We start from the raw sequence: 14,744 nt of genomic DNA on the forward strand, positions 1-14,744 counted from the left end.
AAGAACCATCTGCCCTGACATTCAACACCAGGCTCTCTAAATGCATGGACACTGGTGCCTCCATCCCTCCACAGCCTGGGCTACACCTCCACCCAAACCCCCACACTCTACTTCCCTCACACCACAGGACGGGTGCTTTAGACGCCTCCAACGCCACCACACGCAGCCTCTTGTACTCTGCTCTCACCCCACACACGTATACTATCTACATGCATGGAACACTGGTGCCTCCATCCGTCCACAGCCTGGTCTACACCTCTACCCATACCCCCACACTGCTTCCATCTCACCATAGACGGGTGCTTTAGACGCCTCTGACACCACCACACGCAGCCTCTTGTACTCTGCTCTCACCCCACACACATACACTATCTCCCTAACAGACAGGCTCTCTACATGCATGGAGCACTGGTGCCTCCATCCCTCCACAGCCTGGGCTACACCTCCACACAAACCCCCACACTCTGCTTCCCTCTTACCGTAAGACGGGTGCTTTAGACACCTCCGACGCCACCACACGCAGCCTCTTGTACTCTGCTCTCACCCCACACACGTACACTATCTCCCTAACAGACAGGCTCTCTATGTTACGACTCTGTCGTCCCATTTCTAGGGGGTGCTGTAAGGGGACTGTCGGAAGCCTGGGAATCACCTTAAACACTTATCTAGAGTCCCTTGCTGACTCCTGTTTGTTTTTCTTTTCTCCATGGTACACTTGTGTAGTACTACATTTGCTTGCTGGGACTACAAATCCCATAATGCACAGCCTGGTAGTCAGGAAAGCCCGGATTCTGTTTCCCATTGTTTTCTATGGGAGAAGTCCAGTTGCTCCTTTTCACTGGATCCTCTCCTCCAGGATTTCCAAGTGTCTGAAACTACACACACCTGAGACCTCTCCTGTGCAGCCCAGCTTGGAACTGCTTATAAGCAGCCCTTTCCTCAAGATCCCCGTCGTGCATTGGACTTCGATTCCTTTGTGTTACAGACTCTTTGTCAGATGGTGTTCCAGTTTTGTTCCTGTTCTGTTCCAGCTTGATCCTGTTTCCTGTTTCTCTGCCCTGCTCCTGATTGTTGCAGCCAGAGTCTGCTCCCTATCTCTTAGCCTTGTACCTGTTTGTTTCTTCCAGAGCCTGCTCCCTGTTTCTCTGCCCTGCTCCTGCCTTGTTTCAGCCTGAACCTTCTCTCTGTTTCCCAGTCCTGTTTACTGCTCATTTCCTACTCCCTGTATTCCAGCCCTGTCCTTGCCTGTTCCAGCCAGAGCCTGCTCTCAGTTTCCCAGTCCTGTCTCTGTCTGTCCCAGCCAGAAGTTTGCGCCCTGTTTTCAAGTCCTAGTCCTGCCTTTGCTTCAGCCTGAGCCTGTACCTAGTTCTTGCCTCTGCCTCTTAGTTTGTTCCCTTCTGTTTCTGTTTCTTCTTGGTTATTTGTGTCTGGTTAGTGTTCTATCAGTCTTCACCAGTGTATAAGTGTCCTCCTTTGTTCTGGGGTTGGCTCCTGGGTTCCAGGAGGCAATTCCAGCCTCCACCCTTGACCAGTGTTATACGTTGTCTTTCGTGCCTAACAGTGACAGTGTGCTATTGCTGTTTTCTCAGGAATCGCCACTGTGTTTCCAGCTGGACCCACAAGAGGGTGTCCTGTGTATGTAAGTACTTTCCTTGTCTGTGTTCTAGGGTCCAGAGACAGAATCACTCCTGCTGCCTCCTTTCTATGGGGCTGGCAGGGTGACTATCTGTAAGAGCAAACTGCACAGAGGCATTGACATTCCCTGTCACCGTGGGAGGTTCTGCGCCTTACTCTGTGTACAACCCCAGCGTGTTTGTCCATTAGTGATCTGTTTCCTGTTTGTTCACACAAGGGTTGCTCTGCTTTTACTTTCCTGTGCCTGTTCATAGCTGTCCTTTCTATGTATGCCTTTAGCTGCTCTTCTTCCCCAGTATACTACCTATTTGGGATATTCAGTGACCTCAAGGGGTGTCCCAACCAAAGTCCTGATCAGATCCGCCCAAAACCGTGACACTCTACATGCATGGAACACTGGTGCCTCCATCCCTCCACAGCCTGGTCTACACCTCCACTCAAACCCCCACACTCTGCTTCCCTTTCACCGTAGGAGGGGTGCTTTAGATAGACGCCTCAGACGCCACCACACGCAGCCTCTTGAACTCTGCTCTCACCCCACACACGCACACTATCTCCCTAACAGACAGGGACTCCGCAGCAGGGATACCTGTGGGTAAGCAGGCCAAACACCACCATTTGTTTAAGCCCGCACATACTGCTGGCTGATCCTCCTACACCCCCCCCTTTTTTTCCACCACTCACCAAGTATCTTATACCTCCAAATATCTAACTTCCCCAGTCAATGATTGGCTAAGCACATGATTGGCACTCCAGTGAAAGAACACCACCCCTCCCCCCACCACCACTCCACCCTTAGTCTGCGATACTTTCCTGCTACATCCCCAGCACCACATCGAACACAGGGCACTCAGCTGGCAGATTCGCCAACCGTGGCACTAATAATCACATATTTCATTTAAGACTTCTGCCTCATCTAATGCATAGTACTTTGTTGCCAAGATCCTTATTGCTTCATGCTACTGCAGGCAGGCCCTCTCCCACACCATACTCTAGGTTACTGCCACCCCCACCACCTCCTCTACCCTCTGGGATTTATTTCGCATCACCCTGGAGAGGATCCACCCACTTCCTCACCATCTGCCTAACAAAATGCTGCTAGACCTCGAACCCTTATCTAAAGACCGTGCTGCGAGACAAACATCTTCACTAATGTCTCTTCTGTAAGATGCCCAAACTCCCCCCCCCCCTCTGCCACAAACACTTTGCTGACAGTTCCCAGTCCACTTGCTCTGCCTCCAGCAGTCTGTTGCTAGATCCTGTGTCTCACATCTGGCACTCTGCTGATGTCTCTAAACTACATGCTTGGTAACTAGCACCTGGCTGACTGATCTGCAGCAAATACTTGTTGTGACACATTCCGCTGAAAGGTGATGCAGACCAACTCCAAACTCTGCAGTACAGTCATAGTTGCTGCACCCGACAACTGGCGTCCAGCACTCACCTTAAAGTCCTATAGCAAGCTTCTAAAGAGACAGATGTGGCTCACGTTTCTGGCATGCCGTGCTCATTGTTACACACTCTACAGAGAGAACCTCAGAAGTCCACACTTCTTACCTTCTTTGTGTAGAACTTGTTGAGCTGGGTCTCTTGTCCATTCCTCCTCCACAGGCAGAGCACTTTGGTCTTCGGGCAGTAGGTCATGTTAATAAGCTTCTCGTACCACCAGCGCTCGTATACTGTCCCAATGTTACTGCGCAAGACGATGCAGTCATCACAAACCTGCAGATGACAAAGATATGAGCTGACAAGTTAGCAATCATTAGTGCACGAAAAAGAGTCTCTGCAAAAAATAGGACAGGAGCTGGTAGGACAGCTTTCAACAGCACCAAAAAAGTGCAGTCTGCACATTGTTAGTCTGAAGTAAGAGGAACAGGAGCTGATGAATCTCCACTAATCAGTATTAAAACAAGGCAGTCTGTGCTAGCTAAGACTGGAGGTGGCGAGTCAGGACTAACTAGGACTGGAGGTGGCGAGTCAGGACTAACTAGGACTGGAGGTGGCGAGTCAGGACTAACTAGGACTGGAGGTGGCGAGTCTGCACTAACTAGGACTGGAGGTGGCGAGTCTGCACTAACTAGGACTGGAGGTGGCGAGTCTGCACTAACTAGGACTGGAGGTGGCGAGTCTGCACTAACTAGGACTGGAGGTGGCGAGTCTGCACTAACTAGGACTGGAGGTGGCGAGTCTGCACTAACTAGGACTGGAGGTGGCGAGTCTGCACTAACTAGGACTGGAGGTGGCGAGTCTGCACTAACTAGGACTGGAGGTGGCGAGTCTGCACTAACTAGGACTGGAGGTGGCGAGTCTGCACTAACTAGGACTGGAGGTGGCGAGTCTGCACTAACTAGGACTGGAGGTGGCGAGTCTGCACTAACTAGGACTGGAGGTGGCGAGTCTGCACTAACTAGGACTGGAGGTGGCGAGTCTGCACTAACTAGGACTGGAGGTGGCGAGTCTGCACTAACTAGGACTGGAGGTGGCGAGTCTGCACTAACTAGGACTGGAGGTGGCGAGTCTGCACTAACTAGGACTGGAGGTGGCGAGTCTGCACTAACTAGGACTGGAGGTGGCGAGTCTGCACTAACTAGGACTGGAGGTGGCGAGTCTGCACTAACTAGGACTGGAGGTGGCGAGTCTGCACTAACTAGGACTGGAGGTGGCGAGTCCGCACTAACTAGGACTGGAGGTGGCGAGTCCGCACTAACTAGGACTGGAGGTGGTGGGTCTGCAGGTGGTGGGTCTGCCCTAACTAGGACTGGAGGTGGTGAGTCTGCACTAACTCGGACTGGAGGTGGTGAGTCTGCACTAACTAGGACTGGAGGTGGTGAGTCTGCACTAACTAGGACTGGTGGTGGTGAGTCTGGACTAACTAGGACTGGAGATTGGGAGTCAGGACTAACTAGGACTGGAGATGGTGAGTCAGGACTAACTAGGACTGGAGATGGTGAGTCAGGACTAACTAGGACTGGAGATGGTGAGTCAGGACTAACTAGGACTGGACATCATGCACATGCAGCAAAGTCCAGGATGCCATGCACTGGCCTTGGCTATTGAAAAAGCTTTCAACTCCCTTAATCGGGAATATGTGCGGTGGGGGGGGGGGTATTGGAAAGACTGGGACTGGGCACTGTAAACTAAAAGGGTTAAATTGCTCTATGCGCATCCTCGGGCAAGGGTTCAAACAGGGCACTACATCTCAGAAGAGACAGTGTCGAAATGTGGCACCAGACAGGGGTGCCCTCTGCCCCACTTACTTTTTGCCTTGGCCACAGAGCCATTGGCATGTAGACTTTGCAGGCCCTCCGGGGGTTGGGTGTAACAGTGGGCGCTATGGAACACATAGTACCGCTATATGCGGATGACGCCATGATGTGCTTGAACAGACCTGATGAATTCATTCCGATACATTTAACAGGGATACAAGAATACTGGGAATATTCGGGGCTCAGGGTAATATGTGTCTAAATCGGCCCTGTTCCCATTGGAGATCCTGTTGGATCGCCCCTTGGGGACCCTACCAGCAGTTAGCGCTCCTTAACCACGCATGACTGGGCCCACAAAGTTGCGCTCGCTTCAAGCTGATGCAACACAATTACATACATATGACAACCTCTCCTCTAAACGCGTACATGCTATGTACCCCACCAGGAATCAGAGATGCCCGAAATGCTCCGTGGATGTTGCAGATTTTATCCATATGGTGTGGTCATGCCCCGTATGCCAGAATTACTGGACAGACATCCCAGCTCTGGAGGCCACAGTTTGGGAGATACAATAATCGATTGAAAAACGCCTCTTAGGCCTTTTTCCATTGAATAAGAACAAACACAGTAGGCGGTTGTGCTATACTGGGCCTCACGGAGGCAGAGCGCAGCATTGCTATCCAGGGGTGAACTCCACAGGCCCGACTAAGGAGGCATGGGAACCTGACGTGACTGAGCGGCTGCGAGCAGAGGAAGCTTGGAGAGATGAAAGGGCCAAGGTGTCCTGATTACTCATGAATGATCCAGGACTGGACCGTCTCCCAACCCAGCAGGGCACGAGTGAGCCCACGTGTTGGTAACAATGCAGATTATTACCGTGAATTATGGGACTGTAAGGTTAAATGTGAGGACGGAATGGACCTTTCTTGGAAGCTAAAAGGGGAGGGTTTGCGGTGGGTTGGAGGTTAATTGGGTCAATACGTGACGGCTGACAGAAGACTTATAACAACGCTTATTGTACATTTATTTTGTTACGCCAACGGGAAATCTAGTTGCTACCGCCTTGTTACAATAAAAAAAATAATGTTAGAAAAAAAATAGGACTGGAGATGGTGGGTGTGCACTAGCTAGGACTGGAGATGGTGGATATGCATAACAGCTATACCAAATCAGGCAAACCTCCAATGTGGCTGCACTAGCAGCAACAAAACAAGGCAGTCAGCCCTAACCAGGACACGAAATGAGAGTCTAGTAGGAGAGAATCAGGAGTATCCTCCTAACAGCACCCAACACACACAAGCTTCAGTAACCAGGACAAGACTAGTACACCCTCCACTTGGCTGCATTTCTAGTGCCGCAGTCCTGGATCCATCACAGACTCACATACTCTGCATAGTCGGCACGTTAGTGGACCCCGGAGCGAGTCTGCACACAGAGCTGCAGGATGTGAGAAACAAAGCTGGGCGTCTCTTGGCTAGCACTGTGCTGGATATTGTCAAGCTGCTGTTAGGAGACCATCATTTTTTCTTCCTTCCTTCCTCTTGTTTTCAAAGACAATTAATGCAAAAGCAGCATTATATTGAAGCAATATCTTTTTACGCGGCCTGGATGGGCGATGAGTACTTAACACACAGAGGGTAAGGTAGACGTAACCGGACACATGTCAAAGCTGCGAGCACGAGTGGAGAATCTGTGGGACTACCTGATGTGACGGCCAACGCTGCTGCACATTAGGAAAGAGTGGTGGTATCCCTTAAAAGGTAGGTCTCCACCCCAATGCATTAACAGACACAAACCAGCTACCACTCTATCGCTCGCTGACTTTATGCTGGTCTACGGCCCTGTTCGGTGCTCCCCTACCTAGTCCATGGCCGCGCTATGGTGTACATCTGTTTGTGGCATTAGTCGCTGCAGATTCGCATGCTGTGCACATCCCGCCATCTGGTGTTGGGCTCGGAGTGTTACAAGTTGTTTTTCTTCGAAGAAGTCTTTTCGAGTCACGAGACCGAGGGACGCCTCCCATTTCAGCTCCATTGCGCATGGGCGTCGACTCCATCTTAGATTGTTTTCCCCCGCAGAGGGTGAGGTAGGAGTTGAGTATGCTAGTAATAGTGCCCATGCAATTGAGTAATGTACATAATGTAGTTTAAAGTAATATATTTACAAATTTACAAATGTTCAAGATCAACTTCTTAACGGCTACAGGCTCCCGGGGAGGCGGGTGGGCGCATGTGAATCTGCAGCGACTAATGCCACGAACAGATGTACACTGGGTAAGTGACATTTTCCGTTCGATGGCATGTGTAGCTGCAGATACACATGTTGTGCATAGACTAGTAAGCAGTTATCTCCCCAAAAGCGGTGGCTCAGCCTGTCGGAGTGGAAGTAGTTTGAAATAATGTTCTTAGTACAGCTTGACATACTGTTGCTTGTTGTGCAGTTAGCACATCTACACAGTAGTGCTTGGTAAATGTATGAGGCGTAGACCAGGTTGCTGCCTTACATATTTCTTGCATTGGAATATTACCTAGAAAGGCCATGGTAGCACCTTTCTTTCTGGTTGAGTGTGCCTTTGGTGTAATAGGCAGTTCTCTTTTAGCTTTAAGATAGCAGGTTTGAATACACTTAACTATCCATCTAGCAATGCCTTGTTTAGAAATTGGATTCCCTGTATGAGGTTTTTGGAAAGCAATAAATAATTGTTTTGTTTTTCGAATTAGTTTTGTTCTGTCAATGTAGTACATGGACGCTCTTTTGATGTCTAATGTATGTAGTGCTCTTTCAGCTACAGAGTCTGGCTGTGGGAAGAACACTGGTAATTCTACTGTTTGATTCAAGTGGAACGGTGATATGACTTTTGGCAAAAATTTTGGATTTGTCCGTAGAACTACTTTATGCTTGTGTATTTGAATAAATGGTTCTTGTATGGTAAATGCTTGAATTTCACTCACTCTTCTTAGAGATGTGATGGCAATTAAAAATGCAACTTTCCACGTTAAGTACTGCATTTCACAAGAGTGCATGGGCTCAAAAGGTGGACCTATGAGTCGTGTTAAGACAATGTTGAGGTTCCATGAAGGAACTGGTGGTGTTCTTGGTGGTATAATTCTCTTTAGTCCTTCCATAAACACTTTTATGACTGGTATCCTAAATAGTGAAGTTGAGTTTGTAATTTGCAGGTAAGCTGAAATTGCGGTAAGATGTATCTTTATGGAAGAGAAAGCTAGCTTTGACTTTTGCAAATGTAGTAAGTATCCTACGATGTCTGACAGATGCGTGTAAGGGTTGAATTTGATTATTATGGCAGTAATAAACAAATCTTTTCCACTTATTTGCATAGCAATGTCTAGTGGTAGGTTTTCTAGCTTGTTTACATTCCTGTGTAAGCTCTAAGTGTCCGAATTCTAAGATTTCAGGAGCCAAATTGCTAGATTCAGCGATGCTGGATTTGGGTGTCTGATCTGTTGTTTGTGTTGTGTTAACAGATCTGGTCTGTTTGGTAGTTTGACATGAGGCACTACAGAGAGGTCTAGTAGTGTTGTGTACCAAGGTTGTCTTGCCCATGTTGGTGCTATCAGTAGGAGTCTGAATTTTTTTTGACTCAATTTGTTTACCAGATATGGAAGGAGTGGGAGAGGGGGAAAGCGTAAGCAAATATCCCTGACCAGCTCATCAATAACGCATTGCCCTGAGACTGATCTTGTGGGTACCTGGATGCAAAGTTTTGGCATTTTGCGTTTTCCTTTGTTGCAAATAAATCTATTTGTGGTGTTCCCCAATTCTGAAAGTATTTGTTTAGTATTTGGGGGTGAATCTCCCATTCGTGGATCTGTTGGTGATCCCGAGAGAGATTGTCTGCTAACTGGTTCTGAATTCCAGAAATAAATTGTGCTATTAGGCGAATGTGGTTGTGAATCGCCCAATGCCATATTTTCTGTGCCAGGAGACACAACTGTGTTGTGTGTCCCTCCCTGTTTGTTTAGGTAATACATTGTTGTCATGTTGTCTGTTTTGACAAGAATGTGTTTGTGGCTTATTATGGGTTGAAATGCTTTTAGCGCTAGAAATACTGCCAATGGTTCTAGGTGATTTATGTGAAACTGTTTTTGCTGAGTGTCCCATTGTCCTTGGATGCTGTGTTGATTGAGGTGTGCTCCCCACCCTGTCATGGAGGCATCTGTAGTTATTACGTATTGAGGCACTGGGTCTTGAAAAGGCCGCCCTTGGTTTAAGTTTATACTGTTCCACCATTGAAGCGAGATGTATGTTTGGCGGTCTATCAACACCAGATCTAGAAGTTGACCCTGTGCCTGTGACCATTGTGATGCTAGGCACTGTTGTAAGGGCCGCATGTGTAACCTTGCGTTCGGGACAATGGCTATGCATGAGGACATCATGCCTAGTAGTTTCATCACTATTTTGACTTGTATCTTTTGTTTTGGATACATGGTCTTTATTACATTGTGAAATGCTTGAACCCTTTGTGGGCTTGGAGTGGCAATCCCTTTTGCTGTGTTGATTGTCGCCCCTAAGTATTGCTGTGTTTGACACGGCAGAAGGTGTGACTTTGTGTAGTTGATTGAGAAACCTAGATTGTGGAGGATTTCTATGACGTACTTCGTGTGTTGTGAACACCGTTTTAGCGTGTTGGTTTTGATTAACCAATCGTCTACGTACGGGAACACATGTATTTGCTGCCTTCTGATATGTGCAGCTACTACTGCCAGGCATTTTGTAAAAACTCTTGGCGCAGTTGTTATTCCGAATGGCAACACCTTGAACTGGTAATGTACCCCTTGGAATACAAACCTTAGGGTACTTTCTGTGTGAAGGATGTATCGGTATATGGAAATATGCATCCTTTAGGTCTAGTGTTGTCATGTAATCTTGTTGTTTGAGCAGTGGGATTACGTCCTGTAATGTCACCATGTGAAAGTGATCTGATTTGATGTAGGTATTTAATGTTCTGAGATCTAGTATAGGTCTCAGGATTTTGTCTTTTTTGGGTATGAGAAAGTACAGAGAGTAAACTCCTGTCCCTTTCTGTTGGTTTGATACTAATTCTATTGCTTCTTTTTGTAGCAATGCCTGAACTTCTAGTCCTAGAAGATCTATATGTTGTTTCGACATATTGTGCGTTTTCGGTGGGACGTTTGGAGGGAATTTGAGAAATTCTATGCAGTAACCATACTGGATAATTGCTAAGACCCAAGTGTCTGTTGTTATTTCCTCCCAATGTTTGTAAAACTTGGTTAGTCTCCCCCCCACAGATGTTATGTGTTGGGGATTTGTGACTTGGAAGTCACTGATTGTTTTGGGAGTTTGGAACTTCCCTCTATTCTTTTGGAACTGTCCCCCTCTATATTGTCCCCGAAAACTTCCCCGCTGATACTGGCTCTGGTAAGTAGGTCTTGTTTGTGAGGTTGTGGGTTCTGTGCTTTGTCCTCGAAACCCCCCTCTAAACTGTGTTTTCCGAAATGTGCCTCTGCTCTGTGGGGAGTAGAGTGCGCCCATGGCTTTGGCCGGGTCAGTGTCTTTCTTAAGTTTTTCGATCGCAGTGTCCACCTCCGGCCCAAACAACTGCTGTCCATTGAATGGCATATTCAGCACAGCTTGCTGTATTTCTGGTTTAAATCCTGATGTACGCAGCCATGCATGTCTCCTTATTGTTACTGCTGTGTTGACAGTTCTAGCAGCTGTATCTGCAGCATCCATTGCTGACCGTATCTGATTGTTGGAGATACTCTGTCCTTCTTCTACTACTTGCTGCTCTCTTTTTTGGAACTCCTTGGACAAATGTTCTATAAAGTGTTGCATTTCGTCCCAATGGGCCCTATCGTATCTGGCCAACAAAGCCTGTGAATTGGCAATACTCCACTGGTTTGCTGCCTGTGCCGCCACCCTCTTGCCTGCTGCGTCGAATTTTCGACTCTCTTTATCTGGAGGTGGTGCATCTCCTGAAGTATGTGAGTTCGCTCTCTTGCACGCTGCCCCTACTACAACTGAGTCCGGTGTTAGCTGTTGTGTGATGTACACTAGGTCTGTTGGTGGCGGTTTATATTTTTTCTCCACTCTTGGAGTAATGGCTCTTCCTTTTACAGGCTCCTCAAACACTTGTTTGGAGTGTTTTAGCATTCCGGGTAGCATAGGAAGACTTTGATACTGGCTGTGTGTGGACGACAGTGTGTTAAAAAGAAAGTCGTCTTCAATGGGTTCAGCATGCAGGCTGACATTATGAAATGCCGCTGCTCTAGACATCACCTGTGCGTAGGCTGTACTATCCTCTGGTGGCGACGGTCTAGCTGGATAACATTCAGGACTATTATCTGACACTGGTGCGTCATAAAGGTCCCATGCGTCAGGGTCATCTTGACTCATTCCTGTATGAGTTGGGGATTGCATCATTGGTGGAGTGGCTACCGGTGATGGCTGCGGAGAGCATTGTGGTGATGGTGTCGGGGTTACTTGTTTAGCCACCTTTGCCTGTGGCTGCTTGTCCTTTTCTTGGAAGGCAAGTTTGCGTTTCATTGTAAATGGAGGGAGAGTACTCATCTTCCCTGTTTCTTTTTGGATATGGAGCCTTCTTTGTGTATAGTCTGGCTCTATTGTTTCTAATTCCTGTCCAAATCTATGTGTCTTCATTTGAGTGGACAGTCCTTGTTCCTCAGTGTAGGAACTTGTTTTCGGTTCCGAGGCCGGATGTTTCGGTATCGAAACCTTTTCGGCTGCTTTTTTTGGTTCAGACGAAACCTTCTTTACTTTCGGCGTCGTGGTCTCTCGGTGCCGACCCATTTCGGTGCTGCTATCTCGGTGCCGAACCTGCCCGGAGCCACTATCTCGGGCCTGAGATTGCTGTGTGGCGGTATCTCGACTGGAGTCGGATGACTTCGCCACCAGCATGCCCTTTTTTGGTGCCGATGATCGGTCACCTATTTTTCGGGTTAAGCCATGGCCTGTTGGCGGTGGCGTCCCCTGGGCTTTAGTGGTTTTTTTGTGAGTCTTGTGTTTCAACGTCTTACTCACGGTTTTCGGTGTTTCTTCGGGATCGATCTCATCCGAGTCCGATTCCTGGATGGAGAATGTTTCTTCCTCCTCCTCGAAACGCTCTTGTCCTGTCGGCGCCGACGCCATTTGCAGTCTCCTCGCTCTTCGGTCTCTTAGTGTCTTCCTGGACCGAAACGCTCGACAGGCTTCACAAGTATCTTCCTTGTGTTCTGGCGACAAACACAAGTTACAGACCAGATGCTGATCTGTATATGGATACTTGTTATGGCATTTTGGGCAGAAGCGAAATGGGGTCCGTTCCATCAGCCTTGAAGAGACACGTGGCCGGGCCGACCAGGCCCCGACGGGGGATCGAAAAAACCCCGAAGGGCCACCGGAGCTCTTCAAAAGTCGGTGTCGATCTGTTGTAACTAACCCGATACCGAACGCAAACAATACCGACGATTTTTCAGAGATTCTAACTAACTTTCCAACCCGAAACACTGAGCGAAAAGGAACACGCACGGACCCGATGGCGGAAAAAAACCAATCTAAGATGGAGTCGACGCCCATGCGCAATGGAGCCGAAATGGGAGGAGTCCCTCGGTCTCGTGACTCGAAAAGACTTCTTCGAAGAAAAACAACTTGTAACACTCCGAGCCCAACACCAGATGGCGGGATGTGCACAGCATGTGTATCTGCAGCTACACATGCCATCGAACATATATATATATATACACACACACACACACTCTCTCTCTCTTCACGTAATAATTGCCATGAAGCTCATTTTATGTTCCGTACGGACCACTTTCCAAGAGTGTAGATGTTGCTGCATTTTGTCGTGTGGAACGCATTTGGGGATTTAGTAGCAAAGATTTGTTGGTTAAGTGGTGGTATTATCTGTTGAATGTTGGAACCCAACTTGGGAGACTGACTTTGTGATGAGACAAAATAAATGTATTTTACATGTTGGGTTTGATAAAACCTATTACATAAAAACATATATACATATGAGGAACAATAAAGAGAAGGGTATAACTAAGCGTACACTTCGCAGACCTGTGAAGCTAAAGTGGGAAACCCAGGGGCAAGGTTCTCACCTTCAGGAAGTCCGAGCCTATGAGCTGAGGCCATCGCAGGGGCCCCTCATCACTTCTACACGGGCCCCACTTGTTGAGCAAACCCTTTGCAGAAATGCATAACTATTTGCAGGATGATATACTATACATTCTGAAATAGTACGAGTCTAGTGTTAAGACTGCAATGGAAAAGGATCTGGCAATCATGGGATGGTGGGAGACCTTTACCACGCCCAAGAAGAGCAGATGTAAGACGCCGGCTCATGCCGAAAAGCCACCAAGCCAAATACAAACGTTAGTGATGTCTTTTACCTACCACCCTCGTAACAGTTTGAACAGAAAGTTGCAGTGACCCTTCAGCCCTGCGGCGGTGAGGTCTGCTGGCAGGGATGGAGTAGTGACTACTGCTGTAAGGTATCGCCTTTCGCCCGGCTAATGGGGGGGGAGTCGGACTAGTTTTCCAAAGGCTAAGGCGCTCAACAACATCTAGGAAATCAATCCTTCTATCAGTACGGCAGACCCTCAGGAAGCGGAGACTACAGCGGGCTAGCGCCTACTTAGGCTCACTCTCCAGACGTAGCAAGGGTGGGGGCTCGAGGTTTAATCTTGGACAGTGACATCGGCTTTAAGCATGTACTCCATGCCGTGTTATTAGTCTATGAAAATTACAAGAAGTTTATTAACTTTAGAATCAATAACAGTGTAGCAAAATACAGAAACAAGCTAGCCAAGCTACTGCACAACTTCAGTCAGACAAACGAGTTCAGGGGTTAAACTATTTTGCTTAGACACAGTGTTTGGTCCGCGCAAGGGAGTCAAAGGTTTCTGTGCAGCGCTCAGTTCATTGGCCTTAAAGTAGAGCTGGGTACAGAAGGCACAAAACCTTTCTGTGTCAGTCACCAGTTTCCCACCGACTCGCGACTGGAGCTGCTGAGCAGTGTGTGGTGGGCACACAGCAGGCAAAGAAGCGTCCTCGGCCCTGCCTGGGACACGGCACACTCAGTCAGCAGCAAAGATCGGGAGAGCTGTGCACTGAAATAGTCTCAATGCAACTTCTGCAGTCACACCAAAATCAAAGCTGCCAGAGCAGAGGCGAGGGAAGTTGTGCGGCTCACACAGCCTTGCAGACTGCACTGACGGCTGGAGTGAAGAACACCTTAGGGGCATTAGTGACGGCCCATGCTTTGGGCAGTTACAAAAATAACAGATGATGAGCAATGTCAAACATTCACCCCAGCCAGAGGTCTGGCCCTAAATAACTCGGACTGAGTCATATGGATATCAGTAGAGCGCCCAGCCCGAACCTCCAGGCCAGCTCTTCCCTGGACTGGAAACGAGCATCCTGGGACCGGTTTCACCCAGGCTAGCACATCCATCATTCCATCCATCGCCTGTTATTTCTTCACTGGGCTGCGCACTGGCAGTACTATGGCAGAGTCTGTTCCAGGAAGCAGTCAGAGTAACTGGACCTTTGGTTCTTGAGCCTGTAACAACTGGTTTTTTTTACACACAGATGGCATTCCACCTCCTCTTGCTTCAGGTGACATTCAGTGCCATAGTACCATTAATCCCACAGAGACTGATCTAGTGTCACATGTTGTGGCAGTTATCCCTTAAAGCTACCAGGGACTGTTTGCTCCCAGAAGTCTCTCAGTCAATAAGAGGCTGTTGCTGGTCTTTGGACGACCACAGTATGTGGGGAAGGGGAAGCGGCACATCCTTGTATCACGTGCAGGAGCAACAGCATCAAGACGCAGCTTCAGCAAGGAGAGGCGAACACAACAAATCCTTCCCTATTCCACTGAAGGCTTCTTTGTATCTGAATCAGGCGCAGGAA

At 48.1% G+C, this 14,744-nt stretch overlaps 1 protein-coding gene across 14 annotated transcripts in view; it reads right to left on the reverse strand.

Moving 5' to 3' along the window:
• Positions 1–14,744, reverse strand: part of MADD (MAP kinase activating death domain) — a 639,440-nt gene that overhangs the window by 236,382 nt on the left and 388,314 nt on the right. For all 14 annotated transcript variants that reach the window (XM_069221634.1, XM_069221639.1, XM_069221632.1 and 11 more), the window contains one exon: positions 3,193–3,357. In XM_069221634.1, the coding sequence (XP_069077735.1) occupies positions 3,193–3,357 (165 nt within the window). The remainder of the gene's footprint in view (positions 1–3,192; positions 3,358–14,744) is intronic.

This window comes from Pleurodeles waltl, chromosome 3_1 (genome assembly GCF_031143425.1).
Source record: "Pleurodeles waltl isolate 20211129_DDA chromosome 3_1, aPleWal1.hap1.20221129, whole genome shotgun sequence".
NCBI lineage: Eukaryota > Metazoa > Chordata > Amphibia > Caudata > Salamandridae > Pleurodeles > Pleurodeles waltl.